Source organism: Felis catus, chromosome C1 (genome assembly GCF_018350175.1).
Source record: "Felis catus isolate Fca126 chromosome C1, F.catus_Fca126_mat1.0, whole genome shotgun sequence".
Lineage (NCBI taxonomy): Eukaryota > Metazoa > Chordata > Mammalia > Carnivora > Felidae > Felis > Felis catus.
Window position 1 is genome coordinate 33,115,776 of NC_058375.1, and position 17,486 is coordinate 33,133,261.

The following is a 17,486-nucleotide window of genomic DNA, read 5'->3' on the forward strand; positions in this document are numbered from 1 at the left end:
AGGTCGCTGGTTCCTTTCAGTCCCACCCAGAAGTCCCCCCAGAGTGCCAGCGGTGTGCTGGAGCCGGCCCATGGTGGCCCGTGAGAGGAATTTGGAGAGCTGGTTTTTAAACACGGCCATCATTAAACATTAAATTCTATAAACCTACAATTAAAGTATATTAAAAACATAGGTGATAAGTACTCAAAACCCACCACTTCCTAATTATTTTACTACATTTTGCCATTCTCGATGCTCTTGAGGTTACGCTGTCCGTTGTATCTGTGCGGTGGAAACGCCATGGCGAGCTACTTGCGCGTCTCTTCAAACGCCCCCCATTCAGGGACATCACGTTGGCCACTTGAAATCAGCCGTGGTAGGATATGTCCGCCACAGAGATGCATATCCAGTCGTTCCCCCCCGGAGGGCTGGTTGTTCAACGTTTGTCAGTACACCACTGCCACGGGGTGACGGAGAAAGAAACTGAGCCACGTAAATATTGGCACGCCTGACCCCAGGGAGGTGGCCTGTGTGATGTATTTCTCAGAAGCGAGTGTGCTGGTCTACTGTGCAGAGCTGGCAAAGGAAAACACTCGAAAACGCTGCTTCTCCGCCTGTTTTGTCTTGCCTCTGTTTGTCACGCGTGAGCAAGGTGTTTAGTTTGCTCCTAAACTGAACGGAGTCATGTGTAGGTTCTGTCTCACTGTGGGCTGTGCTTCAGTTCCCTCCAGGAAAGTGCGTTCGGTTCCTCCACCCTAATTGGCAAACTGGAAAATGTGCTATAAGGGACGTACCTTAACTAGGCACCAAAGGAGCTCATTTCCAAGTGGTTTCTACAGCAATAACAATGTTAACTTCTCCGACAGGGAAGAAATCATTCCTAAATGATTGTTTTGCTGTCTTTGCTTTTTATTAAAATTAGTACTGTGGGACAAAATGCCTTGTCTGCCTTTGTTCTCCAAACCCTGTGCCTTTTTCAGTGAGAACCACATGCTGAATCTACATTTTATTATCTTCATATCATAAAAGGAGGGAAAAAGCGTCACAAAAACTTCATCCCATTCACTGGCACACCAGCTGCATTCTGAAAAACCGTAATTTTCCTTTCAAGTGCCGAGTGTCATCTGAGTTGTAACACTGCCAACTCTCAGCCGTCAAAATGATGGAGGAAAATACTAATGCAGATGGTGGGAGCTTGTCATGGGCCTGCTCCGTGCGTTCTCCTGGGCTGACATTTGAACTAAGACTCAAACAGCAAGAAAGGGCCGAAAGCCATTAACGACGGATGGCCACGTGGTGCAGTCAGGGTCACGGGGGACTGAAAGGATCTGTGTACCCATCTGAAGAATGCTCCTGGGTCAGGCTGAGCCGGCGAGACCTGTGTTCACAGGGCTTCCTGGCAGGAAACTGCGATCTGACCTTGAACTCACCGTGGTCAGCACCAGGCCTGAGGCTCCTGAACTTAGGCTGTTCCTCAGTTTGTGAGGGGGAGGGAGCCCAGCCTGAGGCAAGAGAGTGGCTCCATTGTTGCAGCCAGGGATGATTTGGGCATCGCTACTGTCATACCACTCATATGTGCTTCGAACCACAGACTGGGGAATGTGACCATGTTTCTTTTTATTTTATATGAACGTCTTTGAAGGACACAAAAGCAAAGAGTTTAGGAAACCACCCAGATTTTAAATTATCAAAATTTTCTATTTTTACTGCATCTACTCATTTCTTTTCCTTACTTAAGCATTTAATACAAATCCCACACACCACATCTTTTCTCCTCTGCATTCTTCAGCATGTATCTCTTTTTTGAAAGAGGGCATTTCCTTATGCCTTGACCACATCTACCAAAAAAATGAACAATAATTCCTTGATAACACCCACTTCCCATTCTTTATATTTATTTATTTTTGAGGGGGTGGGTAGGAGCAGAAAGGGGGACAGAGGATCCAAAGCGGGCTCTGCACTGACAGCGGCGAGCCCAATGTGGGGCTCGAACTCATGAACCATGAGATGATAACCTGAGCCGAAGTCGGATACTCAACCGAGCCACCCAGGTGCCCCACCCACCTCCCATTCTATCTCACTCCCCAGGTTGTCTCAAGAAGAACTACCTTTAGCTGCACTGTAGACCAGGGCATTTGATGGGGCAGGAGGTACACTGGAAAGGGTGGTGGTCGTTTTCCCACCATCCTGATTATGGCTCTGGCAGAAACAGTGGCACCAGGGGAGACAACACTGGAGGGGCACCAGCTGCCTACAGACACCCTCCCAAGTTGCGGGATCTTGGGATTTCTTCTCCTCAAGGAATAAGCCTGTGAAGCTCCCCTTCTATTTTCCAGGGTCCCATGGTCTTCCTCTGAGACTTCCCCAGCCTCCACGCTGCTGGCACCCACCTGGCTGTCACACTGGTGCCCACTGATTCTCCTGCGGCTGTGTCTTTCACTGCAGGAATTGCCTAAATCAGGAAAGGGGCTTCTCCCAAGGATGACCTCTTTCCCCAACCTCAGATCTATTGTACCGTCACGGAATCACAACTCTTCAGATCTCCCAAAGATCCTTGGCTTCTTCATTTGTTAGAAAATTTTGGCTGCGGGGCGCCTGGGTAGCTCAGTCGGTTAAGCATCCAACTTCAGCTCGGGTCAGGATCCCACAGTTTGTGGGTTGGAGCCCCATGTCGGGCTCTGCGCTAACAGTGTAGAAACCTGCTTGGGATTCTCTTTCCCTCTCTCTCTGCCCCTCCCCCCACTCACGCTTTTTTCTCTCTCTCTCCCTCCCTCTCTCTCTCTCTCTCTCTCTCAAAAATAAATAAATAAACTTAAAAAAAAAAACAGAAAATTTTGGCTGGATTTCTCATGAGAGACCAAGAGGACGTCTAAGGAGCAGCTCACTGTCACATCCGAAGGCTCACCTCTGACTAAAGACACAGGGCAACCGATGTACTGCCTGCTCAGGGATTTTCTTTTGCTACAAAGAACATTAAGACAATTGCTGAAATCTGAATAAGGCCTGGGTTTTATTGTCTGATAGTATCATATCAATGTTAATTTCCTGATTGTGATCATTGCGCTGATGAGCGTACGTATGTAAGAGAGTGTCCTTGTTTTTAGAAAATAACACAGTAAATGTTGGGGAGGTAAAGGGGCATCATGTCTGCAACTTGCTTCCCAATGGTTTGGAAAACAGTGAATATGTACAGAGAAAAAGTAATAAAGTAAATGTGGTATGAAATGTTTGGGGAATCTAGATGAAAGGTACACGGGAATTCTCTGTCTTAACAGTCTGAAGAAATCTGAAATTATGTCAGCCTCCCCTATCTTCGGTTTGGGGGCATTTCCTTTTTTCTCTTCTCTCTCTTTTCCGTAGGCGGTCTCCTCCTTTTCCGCGGTATTAATTACCATCTACACGATACTCTCAAATTTATCTGGGGCTCAAACTCACGACAATGAGATCGTGACCTGAACCGAAGTCGGATGCTTAACCAACTGAGCCACTCAGGCGCCCGTAGGCTGCTCTTCTTAATGTCAGAATGCATGCCCAGTTGTACCTTTCCATCTATCCTCAAATGTCTCACCTGTTTCTCAATCTTGCCCCGCCCTAGTCTCAGTGCATGTTCTTCTTTTTTTTAATATAAAATTTATTGTCAAATTGGTTTCCATACAACACCCAGTGCTCCTCCCAACAGGTGCCCTCCTCAATGCCCATCACCCCCCTCCCCTCCCTCCCACCCCCCATCAACCCTCAGTTTATTCTCAGTTTTTAAGAGTCTCTTATAGTTTGCCTCCCTCCCTCTCTAACTTTTTTTCCCCTTCCCCTCCCCCATGGTCTTCTGTTAAGTTTCTCAGGATCCACGTAAGTCTTCTTTCTTCACAAACCCTCTCCTCTTCCAAGGCCTCCTCACCTGAGTGCACAATGCCAACTGCCTGCCCAAACCAGAAGAAAATAGGGGTGCCTGGGTGGCTCACTCAGTTAAGCATCCAACTCTTGGTTTTGGCTTAGGTCATGATCTCGTGGTTTCCTGGGTCCAAGCCCCTGACTTCAGGCTTTGTGCTGGCAGCACAGAGCCTGCTTAGGATTCTCTCTCTCTCTGCCCCTCCCCTGCCCACACTGTCCCTGTCTTTCTCGAAATAAATAAATAAAGTTAAAAAAAGAAAAAAGAGAATAAGAGACTCTTAAAAACTGAGAACAAACTGAGGGTTGATGGGGGGTGGGAGGGAGGGGAGGGTGGGTGATGGGTATTGAAGAGGGCATCTTTTGGGATGAGCACTGGGTGTTGTATGGAAACCAATTTGACAATAAATTTCATATATTAAAAAAAAAAGAAAAAAAAAGAAACAGAAGAAAATAAACCACGACTCCAATACTTACTTTTGGCTACTATCTTCCCCATCCCCCATGTACACGTTTATTTCTTGTGGTGAAACTTGACTTTCAATTTATGAATGGTCTTTTGTCACTGAAACCTTTTTTTGCCTTGTTCATTAAGATGTTCTGTAAGGATCTATGATCCTTACAAAAGTTTGCAAGCAAAGGACAACAATTTTATAATATATGATCCTAGCTTTATAAGCTGGTCCCAATAGTAACTTGTTCATATGCTTTTAAAGCCTGCTGATGTTTATTGAAGACTTTGCTATGTTTGTGTGGGGGTAGACATCAAAATGTTTATCTCCATCACATTGCCATCAATATTGATGAATATCAGGAATGACATACCTTTTCTATCCAACAAAATGACAGCATGGCCTGCCATTCAAGTAATGGCTCATTATCTTTTTTTGAAGTATTTACTTTGTCAAACAATTGTTTCTCATGACCTGTTATTCTTGAGAGATGTCGCACTTCATTGGGCCATCGTGAATACAGAGACCCCTCACTTGCCTGTGCATGTACATCTGTAGGTAGGGGGACCGACTGGTGGGTAAAGCAGTTTGTTACTAAGCTTGGTCATTGGAGGACCTATGACACAGCACCACTCCACAGCCGTCAGTGATTAAACGTTATATAGAAGGAAGGCAGAGCAACTACTCAAAGTGAATTTCTGTTAAGGTTCATAGACATGATCAAATTTGTAACAGTGAATATGTACTTGCTGGTAGAAAAAATTTAGCTAGACCTTTCAAGGATGATTCCTCAACTCCATGCCCGAAAATTCTGCTGAAGATGCATGGGGAAGATGCGATGACCTGGCGGGAAAGACAAGAGACACTCTGTGGAGGACCCAGAGCCTCACCGAAACTCCTGGTTCTCTTTAACCTGCTTGTACCTTTCTGGGTCAAGCAAACCCCACTTCGCAGAGATCTTTGGAATTGAGATTATGTCCTGCATCACTGTATCACATATGAAAATGAAACACATTTTCATTGAAGAGTCAAAAAAGTGAGGGCAAAATAAAACATTTTAAGATTAACGAAAGAAAGAAAATCTGAGAATTTGTCATCAGCACACCCTCACTACAAGAAATACTGAAGGATGTATAAGTAATGTGAGCCCAGATCAAAGTAGGAAAAGCAAGAAGGATTAGGATGACTTTATAAAATAATAATTGTGACTTGTGGCCTTTTTTTTTTTAATTTTTTTTTTCAACGTTTATTTATTTTGGGGACAGAGAGAGACAGAGCATGAACGGGGGAGGGGCAGAGAGAGAGGGAGACACAGAATCCGAAACAGGCTCCAGGCTCTGAGCCATCAGCCCAGAGCCCGACGCGGGGCTTGAACTCACGGACCACGAGATCGTGACCTGGCTGAAGTCGGACACTTAACCGACTGCGCCACCCAGGCGCCCCTTGTGGCCTTTTTTTTAAAGTTTATTTATTTATTTTGAGAGAGCAGGAGAGCGCATGTGCGTGCTTGAGTGGGGGAGGGGCAGAGATGGAGAATCCCAAGCAGGATCTATGCTATCAATGCACAGCCCATCAAGGGGCTCGATCCCACGAACTGTGAGATCATGACCTGAGCAGAAATCAAGAGTCGGACACTTAACTGACTGAGCCACCCAGGTGCCCCATAAGGTATATTTAAAATAAATAACAGTAATAACATATAAGTTAGGGGGCAGTAAATGGAATTAAAAGGTTTTAAGGATCCTGTATTATCCAGGATGAGAGTAAACATCCTGAGGAATTTGAGACTTTGTTAAGTTAGGAATGAATATCTGAATTTCTGGGGTAACCACTGAAAGAATGGAAACAATGGTATATACCCCACAATCCAGTAGAGAGGAGGAGAAAATAAAATGAGAAAAATGTATAATCAATCCAAAAGAAAGAAGAAAACAGAACATGCAGAATAAATAGAAGACATAAAATAAGATCGTGGCTTTAAACTCAAATAATTCAGTGTGTAAATAAAATGTAAGTGGCTAAATGATTCTTTAACAGTCACCAATATAAAAATATCCAACTATATTTTTACAAGAGATAGATCTAAAAAATAAGGATACAGACTGTTTGAAAGTAAAAGATTGCAAGAAGAAACATCAAGCGTTTCAGTCAGGTTTTAGCTGGGAAAACAGAAGCCTCTAGGTGTTCAGAGTGAAGAACTTTATTTAATACAGGGAATTAGAGACTCCAATGATCTTTGAAACAGCCGGGTGATAAAGGGCAGGGAGCAAAGGTCAGCAAGCTGCTTTCACACAAAATCTGCTTTCAGGAAAGCATCTGGGTGATTTTCAGGAAGATTAATAGCTGCTCCTTCTCCTCCAGTTTCCAAATCCTGTGCGGTTGTCTCTCACTGGCTACGTTCAATCCAGAATCATAAAGAAAAGAGATACAGGGAACTGTAGTTCCAAGCTTCCTATTGGAAGCAGAGATAAATGCTGAAGGAAACAGTGAGGATGCCTACCTGAGATCAAGCAATCCAGCCCAAAAGGAAACAGAGGTAGCTATGTGAATATCAGATCAAAGCAGACTCTAAGGTCAAAAGTATTACTAGAGACAGAGAGAATCGTTTCATAATACAAAAAATAATAAAGATTCAATTCACGAGCAAGATCTAATATTTGAATTTGCACTTGCCTAATAAGAAAGCCTCAAAATATATAAAGCTGACAGAACCACAAAGAGAAGTAGATACACCCACAATCATATTGGATGGGTTTTATATACTTCTCCCAGAAATAAACAAATAATTCAACAAGGATGTACAAGATTTGAAAATATGAACAAGGTCACCTTAATGGACATACATAGGGCAATGTGCTCAATAATTCTATTCTTTTCTAGCACACACAGAATGTTCTCAAATAATGAGCATATCCTGGGAGATAAGGCAAATCTCAACAAAGTTCTAAAAGTCAGAGTTGTACACAACTGACCTCAATAAAATTAAGCTAGAAATCAACAACAAAGAGGCAATTAAGGTCATCTTGTTTCAGAAATTAAGAGTCATAGATCATAAAAAATTAAGAAATATTTAGAACAAAGAAGGGGTGCCTGGGTGGCTCACTCAGTTGAGTGTCCAACTCTTGATTTTGGCTCAGGTCATGATCCCAGGGTCATGGGATCAAGCCCCACATCGGGCTCCATGCTGAGCCTGCTTGGGATTCCTTCTCTCCCTCTCCCTCTGTCCCTTCCTCACTTGTGCATGTGCACTCCCTCTCTAAAAGAAAAAAAGAGAAATATTTAGAACAAAATAACAATTAAAATGCTGTACTTCATAGTATGTAGGATAAAATAAGGCAGTATTTAGCGGAAAATTTGTAGCCTTAAATGCAAGTGTTCAAAAAATAGAAAGACTGGCAATTAAATTACTAAACATGTGAAAAAGGAGAAGACTATGGCCCATAACCAAGAGGAAAATTGGTCAAAAGGAACAATAAACTAAAACACTTTAATTTAAACAATAATTTTATAAATGCACTCAGTGGGGAAGGACTCATGAACAAGAACTCTGGGGTGGAGAAGACAGAGAACAGATATCAGAGGGGGGACAAAAGAGAAAGGGGCCAGTGAATATGGTTGAGGAGAGAGCTAGGCTTAATGAAATGGATTTGACAGACATCTTCGGAATAGGGAAGTTCCAATGTTTTCTTTTAAATTATCTGCTAAGGGTTGTGGATCCCCCTCTGCACCCCTCCAATCTTCACCAGATGTCTGTTTGAAAGAGCCGACTCTTATCTGGGGTCAGAGGGTGAGAGTCAAGCAGCAGGGGGTGTGTTCTGGGAGAGAGGAACAAACAGCTGCGAGATGAACTGTGCACACAATGATGCAGCTGGAGTGCCAGGCGTGGGGCAGGAAGTAAGGCCCTGTGACTTTAGCCATCATGGAGAAGCAGAAGAAACCCACGGGTACAGAACAGGGGTGCCAGCAGATTTTCCCTAGACCTGTTTATTATGCATGTCGGGGTGACTGAATTTACAGGGAGGAGCATAAAGCTACCCCACAGGTCCTCGGCATCCTCTCCCCTGGATGCAGATCTACCCAGGATGCAAAGTGCTAACGGGCAGGCTGCTTGGTGAGTCTGGAGGCAATAAAAGGATGTGCTAAATAACCAGAGTCATCGATGGGACGTGCCGATACAGCCATGGTCACCTCTGGGCCGTTTTACAACAATGGATGAAGTTATGGGCGGGGGAGGGGATCAGGGTCACAAAGCTATTAAAGTGAGAGAACGGGGATTTGAACCCGGGTATGTCTGCCACAGAGGCCTGCACTCTGTCCTTCACATCAGCATAGATGGCTCACGTCTGTTTCAACCATTGTCGAGGAAAAGAAAGACCCCAGCCTGGAATGGTATCTCAGCCAAGCCAGACTGGGTGCTCTGCAAAGACCTATGATGGATGTCGCATTTTGCTACTTGTATTTGATATGTCTCGTGTCTTTTTGTTCTGCTATTCCTCCTTTTCTGCCTTCTTTTGCATGAAGTGGATATTTTCCAGTGTACCATTTTAATTTCTTTGTCGATCTGTTACTACCTTTCAGAGTAATTTTCTCAGTGATTGCTCTAAGAAGTATAATGGACATTTAAGTCACAATCTACCTCAGATTAATGCTAACTTAATTCCAGTAGAACAGGAAAACTTTGCTCCAATATAACTCTATCCCCTACACCCTTCTTTGGCAAAGATCTATGAAACATGTGTCCCTGGGAGACTTCTGGTAAATAATAAACTATTTGTGCTTTACTTATAAGTACCATATTAATGAGCTGACAGCACATTACTCAAAGTCATACAAAGTCACGGCAAGCCAAGTGCAAAGGTCATAATTAAGATCACTTTTACTTATTTTTATGTCTAAAGCTCTATAGTCCCTCGCATATGCTGTGTTAAGAATAAAAACATGGCTATGTTTGCACATGTGTGCAGTGCCAGGGGGAAAGAGTGTGAACTTCAGCAAATCATAGTACCTCAAAGCAGTTGTGCAAGCTGGAATGCATTAGACGTTCAATAGCCCCTTGAATAGCCCCTGATGCAGAGTTCATGGGTCACTAAGTAACAGGATGAGTTTCTTCAGCTGAGATAAGACTTAGTAACTCTTGAATGGTACTTTGTTCATGGACACTGAGATGGTGTTCTTTGGCTAGACCGAAGGCTCTCTCAGCATATTCTTGTGCCTGGAATGGAATTACAGTTACAAAAGGAAGTCGTCGTAGGAAAGCTTTACACTGGGAAGCCCCATCTGTGCTCAACATGGGAAAGGACCCATCAGCTTCTCACACCAGCCACCGGTGTGAAAAATTTCCACTTTTGGAGTTTCCACTTGCTGGAGACATGCGAATACCCACTAGGTCCTTACAACTAGCCACACATGTGCTGAGTGGGGCATGGGGGACCAGAGAAACCCACCTGGCTTGACAAACTAAGTACAAAGTACGCCTTCTTAACAAAGTGAGATCTCCACAGGATCTGAATCAGGACCCTCTGAACCAGCACCGGGAGGCCAGGGGTGACAGGTTCCACAAGCGGCTTCCCATCCTAGGGGCCATGGTCTAGAGTTTTGACTTGGACAGAGGCCTCACAGGACATCCTGGGACAGACTCTGGGCTGGCTCTTCTCCCCTCCTCCCCCTTCCTCCCTTCCTCCCTCACTTCCAATAAATATTTATTGAATGGCTATTACGTTCCAGGTACTATGACCACAGGTGGAAATTCCTGCCCTCCTGGAGCTTACAGTACAGTGAGGGAGAGAGGCAATAAACAAGACGAACAAGTAAAACACCACAGTATCCTCAATAGTGATACATGTTAAGGAAAAGGATAAAGTAGGAAAGGGGGGTTGGAAGCACCAGTGGCAGCAGAGAAAGCTTCGCTGAAGACAGTTGAGGAAAGACCTAAAGGAAGTGAGGTGGCAATCTGGAGTAGATATATGTGTCCCTATTCTCTTAAGGACCTCTTATAGATCTAACACCCTTCACATGCCTTAGGGTAAGGACTTCCTTGAGTACACAGTAGAAAATTGGACCTGGAACTGTAGAAAAGAGGTTTTTACAGTGTGAGCTTGGAAATTCAATGGAAATGTTTCCCTGTTCCCTAAGCACTCTTACTACATCCCAGATAGGGTTGGTGTCCCTCTCTCGCATTCCCACAGAGCCCCGGTCTTCACGATCACACTGGATTATAACCTACTGACTGCGAGCACCTCTAGGTCCTGGCATACAGAAGGCACTTAGTAAAGTTTGCTGAAGAAAGGTAGGGAGGAAGGGAGAGGGGGGAAGGGAATCCTAAATTTTCCGTGACACCCACACACAAAGGCCTCCTCCAGCCAGCCCTCCCTCTCTCCTTGCCTGCTTTCGTTTGCTTTGCAGCGCTATTTGCGATCTGAAATTTTATTCCCCATTAAATGTTGCCTTGTTTATTGTGACCTCCCCTCCTCCAAAAGAAGTTGGGCAAATAATGGACCCTCTCTGCGCCTCAGTTTCCTTACCTGTAAAGTGGGAATAATAAAATACCTACTTCATAAAGTTGGCCTGACAATTAACTGCATTAGTTCGTGAGAAGTACTTAGGCTAGCAACGGGCATATCCCTCTGGAAGAAGACAATGCAGTTTCCATTATGCAGGCTGGACTCAACAAATGAGAAACATCACGAACATCTGAACTCTTCTGAAGTGCGGCCTTACTCAGAGGGCAGAAGCCAGTGCAACTGGGCAAAACACAGCTGAATTCAGCTAGAGGAACTTCTACCTCCATTAGACATGGCGCTTTTCTGGGGAAACTTGCCTTTGAAGAATGCATCATCAGGTAGTAAAGCATGACCAGGGTATTCAGAACAAAGATAGTTTTTTGGGGGGCTGTGTCGGATGTAGATTCTCGAATGTTCCAGACTGAAGTCAGGATCTGAATGGCTTCTGCTTCCTGGGCTTCATCTGCAAGGGGAAAGGGAGGAAGCTGGAAAGAAGAAACAGGCTGCGGGGAGCCGCTGGGTCTCCCCTCATGGGTGAGCACAGAGCTGACAGGGCGCTGGCCTGGGGCACAAGGCACAGCAGGTTCTTCGCCCAGAGGACTGCGGCCACACGCGAGCAAGAAGCCGGGCAGTTTCAGGCAGCTCCGTAAAACCTGCTCACCCCAGTGGGTCTCAAGGTAACTGCGATTTCTGTCTTTCAGAGTCCTAAACTCTCCATTTCTTAGGCTCCAAATGCAGAGGCTGTCCCAGCGGGATTCCTTGGTCCCACTTAGCTTCCGCCTGAGAGCCAGAGAGGGGGCGGGGACTTCCAGCACCCAGCAAGCAGCTTAATCTTCTCCCAAATCCAAGGGTGCTGGCGCCTCAGCCGTGCTGCTTCCCCATGTAAGTTTGTTTACACTTCCTTCCAGTGGTGTTAGGCCCTACTCTAGTGACTATTTATTCACTTATTATGAGTTATTTGGGGCCACATACTTCTAAACACTTTTTACATACTAAGAAGTACATAAGAAGACAGAAAGGGCATACACCATAACCCTGAGGTTGGCTGCCTTTGGATTTCTATGATTTCCAAGTTTTCTGCTTTCACATAAACCACTTTTATAATGAGAGAAAACTGAATAAAGTTATTAATTTAAAATTTTTTTAATGTTTATTTATTTTTGAGGAGAGACAGAGAGAGCATGAGCGGGGGAGGGGCAGAGAGAGACGGAGACACAGAATCCGAAGCAGGCTCCAGGCTCTGAGCTGTCAGCACAGAGCCCAACATGAGGCTTGAAGTCACGAACCGCAAGATCATGACCTAAGCCAAAGTCGGATGTTTAACTGACTGAGCCACCCAGGCGCCCCTAATTTTTTTTAATGTTTATTTATTCTTGAGACAGAGACAGAGCATGAATAGGGGAAGGGCAGAGAGAGAGGGAGACACAGAATCCGAAACAGGCTCCAGGCTCTGAGCTGTCAGCACAGAGCCTGATGCAGGGCTCGAACCCACGAACTGTGAGATCATGACCTGTAATTTTTTTAATGTTTATTTTTGAGAGAGAGACAGAGTGCAAGTGGAGGAGGGGCAGAGAGAGAGAGGGAGACACAGGATCCAAAGCAGGCTCCAGGCGTCAAGCTGTCAGCACAGAGCCCGACATGGGGCTTGAAGTCAAGAGCCATGAGATCATGACCCAAGCCGGAGTCACTTAACCAACTGAGCCCCCCAGAGGCCCCTGTCCTAATTTTTAAAATCTTAGTTCAAAACCTCTCCTCCAAGAAGTCTTCCCTATTTAACACCATCCAACTATCCTCACCTCTTCATTCTAGGACTCATCTTGTAATATAATTTGTACTTGTAGGCGTTTCCTTTTATTTCATATAGGTCCTGTGTCATCAACCACACCGCATGTCTCTTTTGAGCAGAAACTAGATCCTCTGTCCCTTTTTATTACCTCAGAGGGAACGATGCTGTACAGCGCCACTCAGTACTCACCCTCTGTTGAGCCTGGGGACAGAGAAATAATGAGACCCGGCCCTGCCGCTGAGAAGCTCACTGCCCAGTAAAGGAAGAGGTGAAGGCCCCAGAACAAATGTGCAGTATGAGAGAGTTTACCTTGCCTTATGTGCCCTGGAGAAATGGAGGCTCTGCAGAAATCACAGGGGGCTCTTGTAAGTCTTTTTCTCTTCACATCCGTACCTTATGAGCCCCCGGAAAGGCTGTGTATAGTACCAGGGCTCTGAATTCTTCCCAACACTGGTGAAATCCCTTTGGTTTTCCTATCTCAGTGTCCGCTTCAGCAAACTACAGGAGATGGCACTGGTGTGCTCGTGACAGGGACAGTGGCTCTCCCTCTTGGGGAGAAGGCCTGTGGATTAGGTGGGGTGAAGCCACTGCTCTGTTTCCCAGGGAGAGCTGCCACTTACCCAAGCCGGTGTCAGTCTCAAATCGTTTGCCCAGTAAGTCTATCTGTTGGATGCGAGCCTCTGAGAGCACTTGGTAGCGATTGTTCAAGTATTTACTCCAGATCTCAGAGACCTGTTGGGAAAGCAGACACAATCAGAGAAGCAGGCCAGACCTGAGCCTCGTGTATTTTGCTGGTGGAGAAACAGGAAGAAAGAGAAGTGGGATATATCGTGTATCAGGCCATGTGATCTTAGGCAAATCATCTCATCTTTCTGTGCCTCAAATTTCTCATGAATGGTCTGACGCCAGTTGTAACTTAGAAGGCCAAAGCATCAAGGCTCAACTCCCATACTCCCCAGCTCACCTTCGTGTACAATGTGTCTGCCACGTCCAACTTTTTAAGGCCGTAGAAGATATTAGCCAGGTGGAAGTAGCCTCCTGACGTCCTGATATCCTCTGTTCCAAATGCACAACTGGCAAAATAAATCTACAGCAGAAGGAAGAAGGGGTGCTTCAGTTGCCTTTGTAAATCATGTATCTGATTTTAAAAACTTGTACACCTAGAATTTGTAACGATACAAATAAAATTAAAAAGTGGGCAAAGGATCTGCATAGACGTGTCTCCAAAAAGATATGCCAGAGGCTAATAACACAGGAAGTGATGCTCAACATTATTAGTCATTACAGAAATGCAAAATAAAATTGCCGTGAGATACCACTTCACGCACACTAGAATGGCTCTCATCAAAAAGGCGGAAAATCAGCGTTGGCAAGGACATGGAGAAAACGGAACCCTCGTCCACGGCTGGTGGGAATAGAACATGATGCAGCCTCTGTGAAAGACGGTTCGGCAGCTCTCCAAACATTCAACAGTGAGTTACTACATGACCCAGCAATTTCGTTCGTGGACGCACACCCAAGGGAAATGAAAACTTGTGTCCACGCTAAGACTTGTACACAAACATTCACAGCAGCGATACTCATAACAGTGGAGACAACCCCAATATTCATCAAGTGATAAATGGCTGGACAAAAATTGTGTATATCCAGGAGATGAACACTACTCAGCAATAAAAGGAATGAGGTATTGATACAACAACATGGATGAACCTCTAAATAATTCAGCTAAGTGACGGAAGTCAGATGAAAAGACAACATATCATTCTGCTTATAGTAAATGTCCAAAAAAGGCAAATCTAGGGAGACAGAAAGTGGTTGCATGGGGCTGGGGGTCAGAGTGAGAAATAAACTGCAAATGGATATGAGGCATCTCTGGGGTGATGGGAATGTTCTGAGACTGGACTGGACTGATGGCTGTACAACTCTGTGAGTTTACTGAAAATCATTGAGCTGTACACCGAAAGTGGGTGAAGTCTATGATGTGTTATCAATGAAGCTACGGTTGATTTTTTTTTTGAAAGGTAGGCAGAAGAATCTGAGTTTGATCTGTATCTTAACTGTATGGCCCAGCTCAAGACAGAATCTGTTCCTCTGTTTAATTTGTTGTAGAGTGAGAGTATAGAGAGAAAAGGCAGAGGAAAGAGTGTCTTAGTCAGTCTCCCAGGTGGAAATAGATGGCACCCTCAAAGTATTTCCTGAAGACAGTTTAATGAAAGGATTCTTTAAAGAGACATACAAGGAACCAACAAGAGCTAGTAAAGCCCCAGGGACCATGAACGGCAAGAAACTATTACTGTCCAGACTCCTGAAAAAGCGAGGGAGAAAGCAGGGTCACCGGGGCCCCACAAGAGCTAGAGCAATGGGAGAAGGCCACCTGCCAGGAGCTGTGGCCATGGAGGAGCACTGCTCGTGCCAGAACTGGGGTGGAGCAGGAAGGCAGCAGAGAGAGTAGATACCCAACCTCTATCTCCTCCCAACATCCACTCCCCTGTCACGCCTCTCACTCTGCAAATCCAACAGAAGCCAAAAAGCAATAGAGTCCGGTCATGTAGTCCACAGAGGTCGGCCTCCCAGGGCACAGTAGAGCAGAGAATGGATTTGGGGTAAGGGGATATGGAGACTAGCCAGCACAAGTTTCCACTGGATTTATCGACATTGCGCAGTGGCAGGCAATCAGAGGGAGGGCTGCCCCGTGGAGAGGCTGAAGAGACAACCAACTTGCGTGGAGATTGCATCCTGACCCTAACCTCATCCAGATTTCAGGCTCAGGAACTTTTCTGTCTGGTAATATTGTCCACTGCTGAAATCCTAACAGAAACAGCATAAATTCTGAAAGAACAGCTCAGTCCTCACCCTCATCATCATCTTATCTAACATTTGTACATAGTTTCATAGTTTATAAAGTATAGTTTATAAAGAACTTTCATATGCCAACAGCTCTGAAGTAGAAACATTGATGTTATACGTAAAAATAACAGCCAAAATGCTGCATAGATATTGTCCTATTATTAATCTCTTCAATGACCCAGTGAGGCACAGGCTATTTGATGATTTCTGTCTTATACTTGATGAAAGAGTTGAAATAATTGGTCCAAGATTATGGCCAAGAGTAAAAGCAAAGCCCTTCTCTTAACCAGTGTGCTGTTCTGCCTCCCTTTATTATCCTCAGAGCAGTCGGGCTTGCAGAAGTGGCGTGACCTGGCCTAAGGATGCACAGTCAGGAGGTGGAGAGGCTTGAACTCAGGTTGTTAGAACCACGTTCTCGCTGATACCTCACCGGTCAGTTGTAAACAGAAGGTTTTAGAGAAGGGCTCAGTTAAAAAAGAACAAACAAAACTCAGCATAGCTGGTCTCAGAAACATTCAGGTGTCATAATTTAGCTTGTTTACATCATTGGCCAGATGATAACGGGCTTCCTCGTAGTTTTCCTTAGCTATGTGGAGAAGTCCCAGGTTCCGATGCAGTAAAGACTGGATGGCATAAGAGCATTCCGTTGATTTGAGGACTGTCCACTGGGCTTGGGATAGGTATTCCTCAGCTTGGACAATCTGGCCCAGACCTGCCCAAAGAAGTAAAGAAGGTTAGAATTTATATCCTGGCCAGAGAACACATGATGAAATATGAGTCAGCACCCATTCACTCATTTATTCATTGACTCAAACATTTATTGACACACAAAACTTGCACATGAACATTCATAGCAGCCTAGCCATAATAGCCAAAAAATAGAAACAACTTAAATGCTCATCAGCTGATGAGTAGATATACAAAACGTGGCCTATCCATATCCATAGGTGGAATATTACTTCAGTCACAGAAAGGAATGAAGTACTGATCCAGGCTATAGCATGGATAAACCTTGAAAACATTGCACTAAGTCAAGGCAGACAGATATAAAAGGCCACATAATGCGGGATTCCACTGATATGAAATGTCCAGAACAGGCAAATCCATAGAGACAGAAAATGGTGGCCAGGGACTGTGGGATGGAGAACGGAGGGTGACTACCAATATTCCATATTGGTATGGGGTTCCATTTTGGGGTGACTAAAATGTTCTGTAATTAGACGTGGTGATGGTTGCACAATCTTGTGAATACACTCAAACCGCTGAATTGTACTTTAAAGGAGTGGATTTTATGCATGTGAATTGCATCTCAATTAAAAAGTTATGCCTATGTATATTTAATATCTTTTATGTACCAGGCCTTGTGTTGATTGATGAGGATTCAAAGATGAATCAAAGCCACTGCCCTTCAAAAATTTACAGCTGGGTTCAGGAAATGCATGTGTGTGTGGCATGAAAACAAACACATTTGTAAAATAGTGTAAGTGCAACAATAGTAACATCATAAGGTTTGGAAGTGGCAGAGATGAGGAGGTGTTTAATTCTATGGATGGGGTGGAGAGGGGGCACTGAAATGGGGAGAAGCATGGTCAGTGCTCTGGATTGAATGCTGTAGTACCCCAAAATCCATAGTTGAAGCCCTAATCCCCAAAGTGATGGTATTTGGAGGTGGGCCTTTGGGAGGTAATTGGGTCATGAGAGTGGAGCCCTCAAGAATGGGATTGGTGCCTGTAAAAGAAAAGGTACAAGAGAGATGATCCCTCTCTCTGCCCTATGAGGATGCAGTGAGAAGGTGGCTGTCTACAAGTCCAAAAGTGTGCCCTCACCAGATACCATATCTGCTGACAACTTGATCTTGGACTTTCAGCCTCCAGAACGGTGAGAAGTAACTGTTTAAGCCACCCAGTCTGTGGTATTTGTTACAGCAGCCGAACTAAGGCAGGAAAATCTGAGTTGAGTTTGGAGGATGAAAAGAAGTTTTCCTGACAGATAAGGGAGGGCGGGCATCCGGGGTGGAGGGTAACATATGCAGAACCA

The 17,486-nt window shown here is 44.8% G+C and overlaps 1 protein-coding gene across 3 annotated transcripts in view; it reads right to left on the bottom strand.

Annotated features, from left to right (window-relative positions):
- Window positions 1–9,169: 9,169 nt before the first annotated feature.
- ZMYND12 (zinc finger MYND-type containing 12) overlaps window positions 9,170–17,486 on the bottom strand; it is a 28,192-nt gene continuing 19,875 nt past the window's right edge. For all 3 annotated transcript variants that reach the window (XM_019836794.3, XM_011284692.4, XM_011284691.4), the window contains exons 5-9: window positions 15,992–16,161; window positions 13,567–13,689; window positions 13,223–13,334; window positions 11,134–11,279; window positions 9,170–9,528 (exon numbers count right to left, since the gene is read on the bottom strand). In XM_019836794.3, coding sequence (XP_019692353.1) covers window positions 9,403–9,528; window positions 11,134–11,279; window positions 13,223–13,334; window positions 13,567–13,689; window positions 15,992–16,161 — 677 coding nt within the window. In that variant the 3' untranslated portion in view covers window positions 9,170–9,402. The remainder of the gene's footprint in view (window positions 9,529–11,133; window positions 11,280–13,222; window positions 13,335–13,566; window positions 13,690–15,991; window positions 16,162–17,486) is intronic.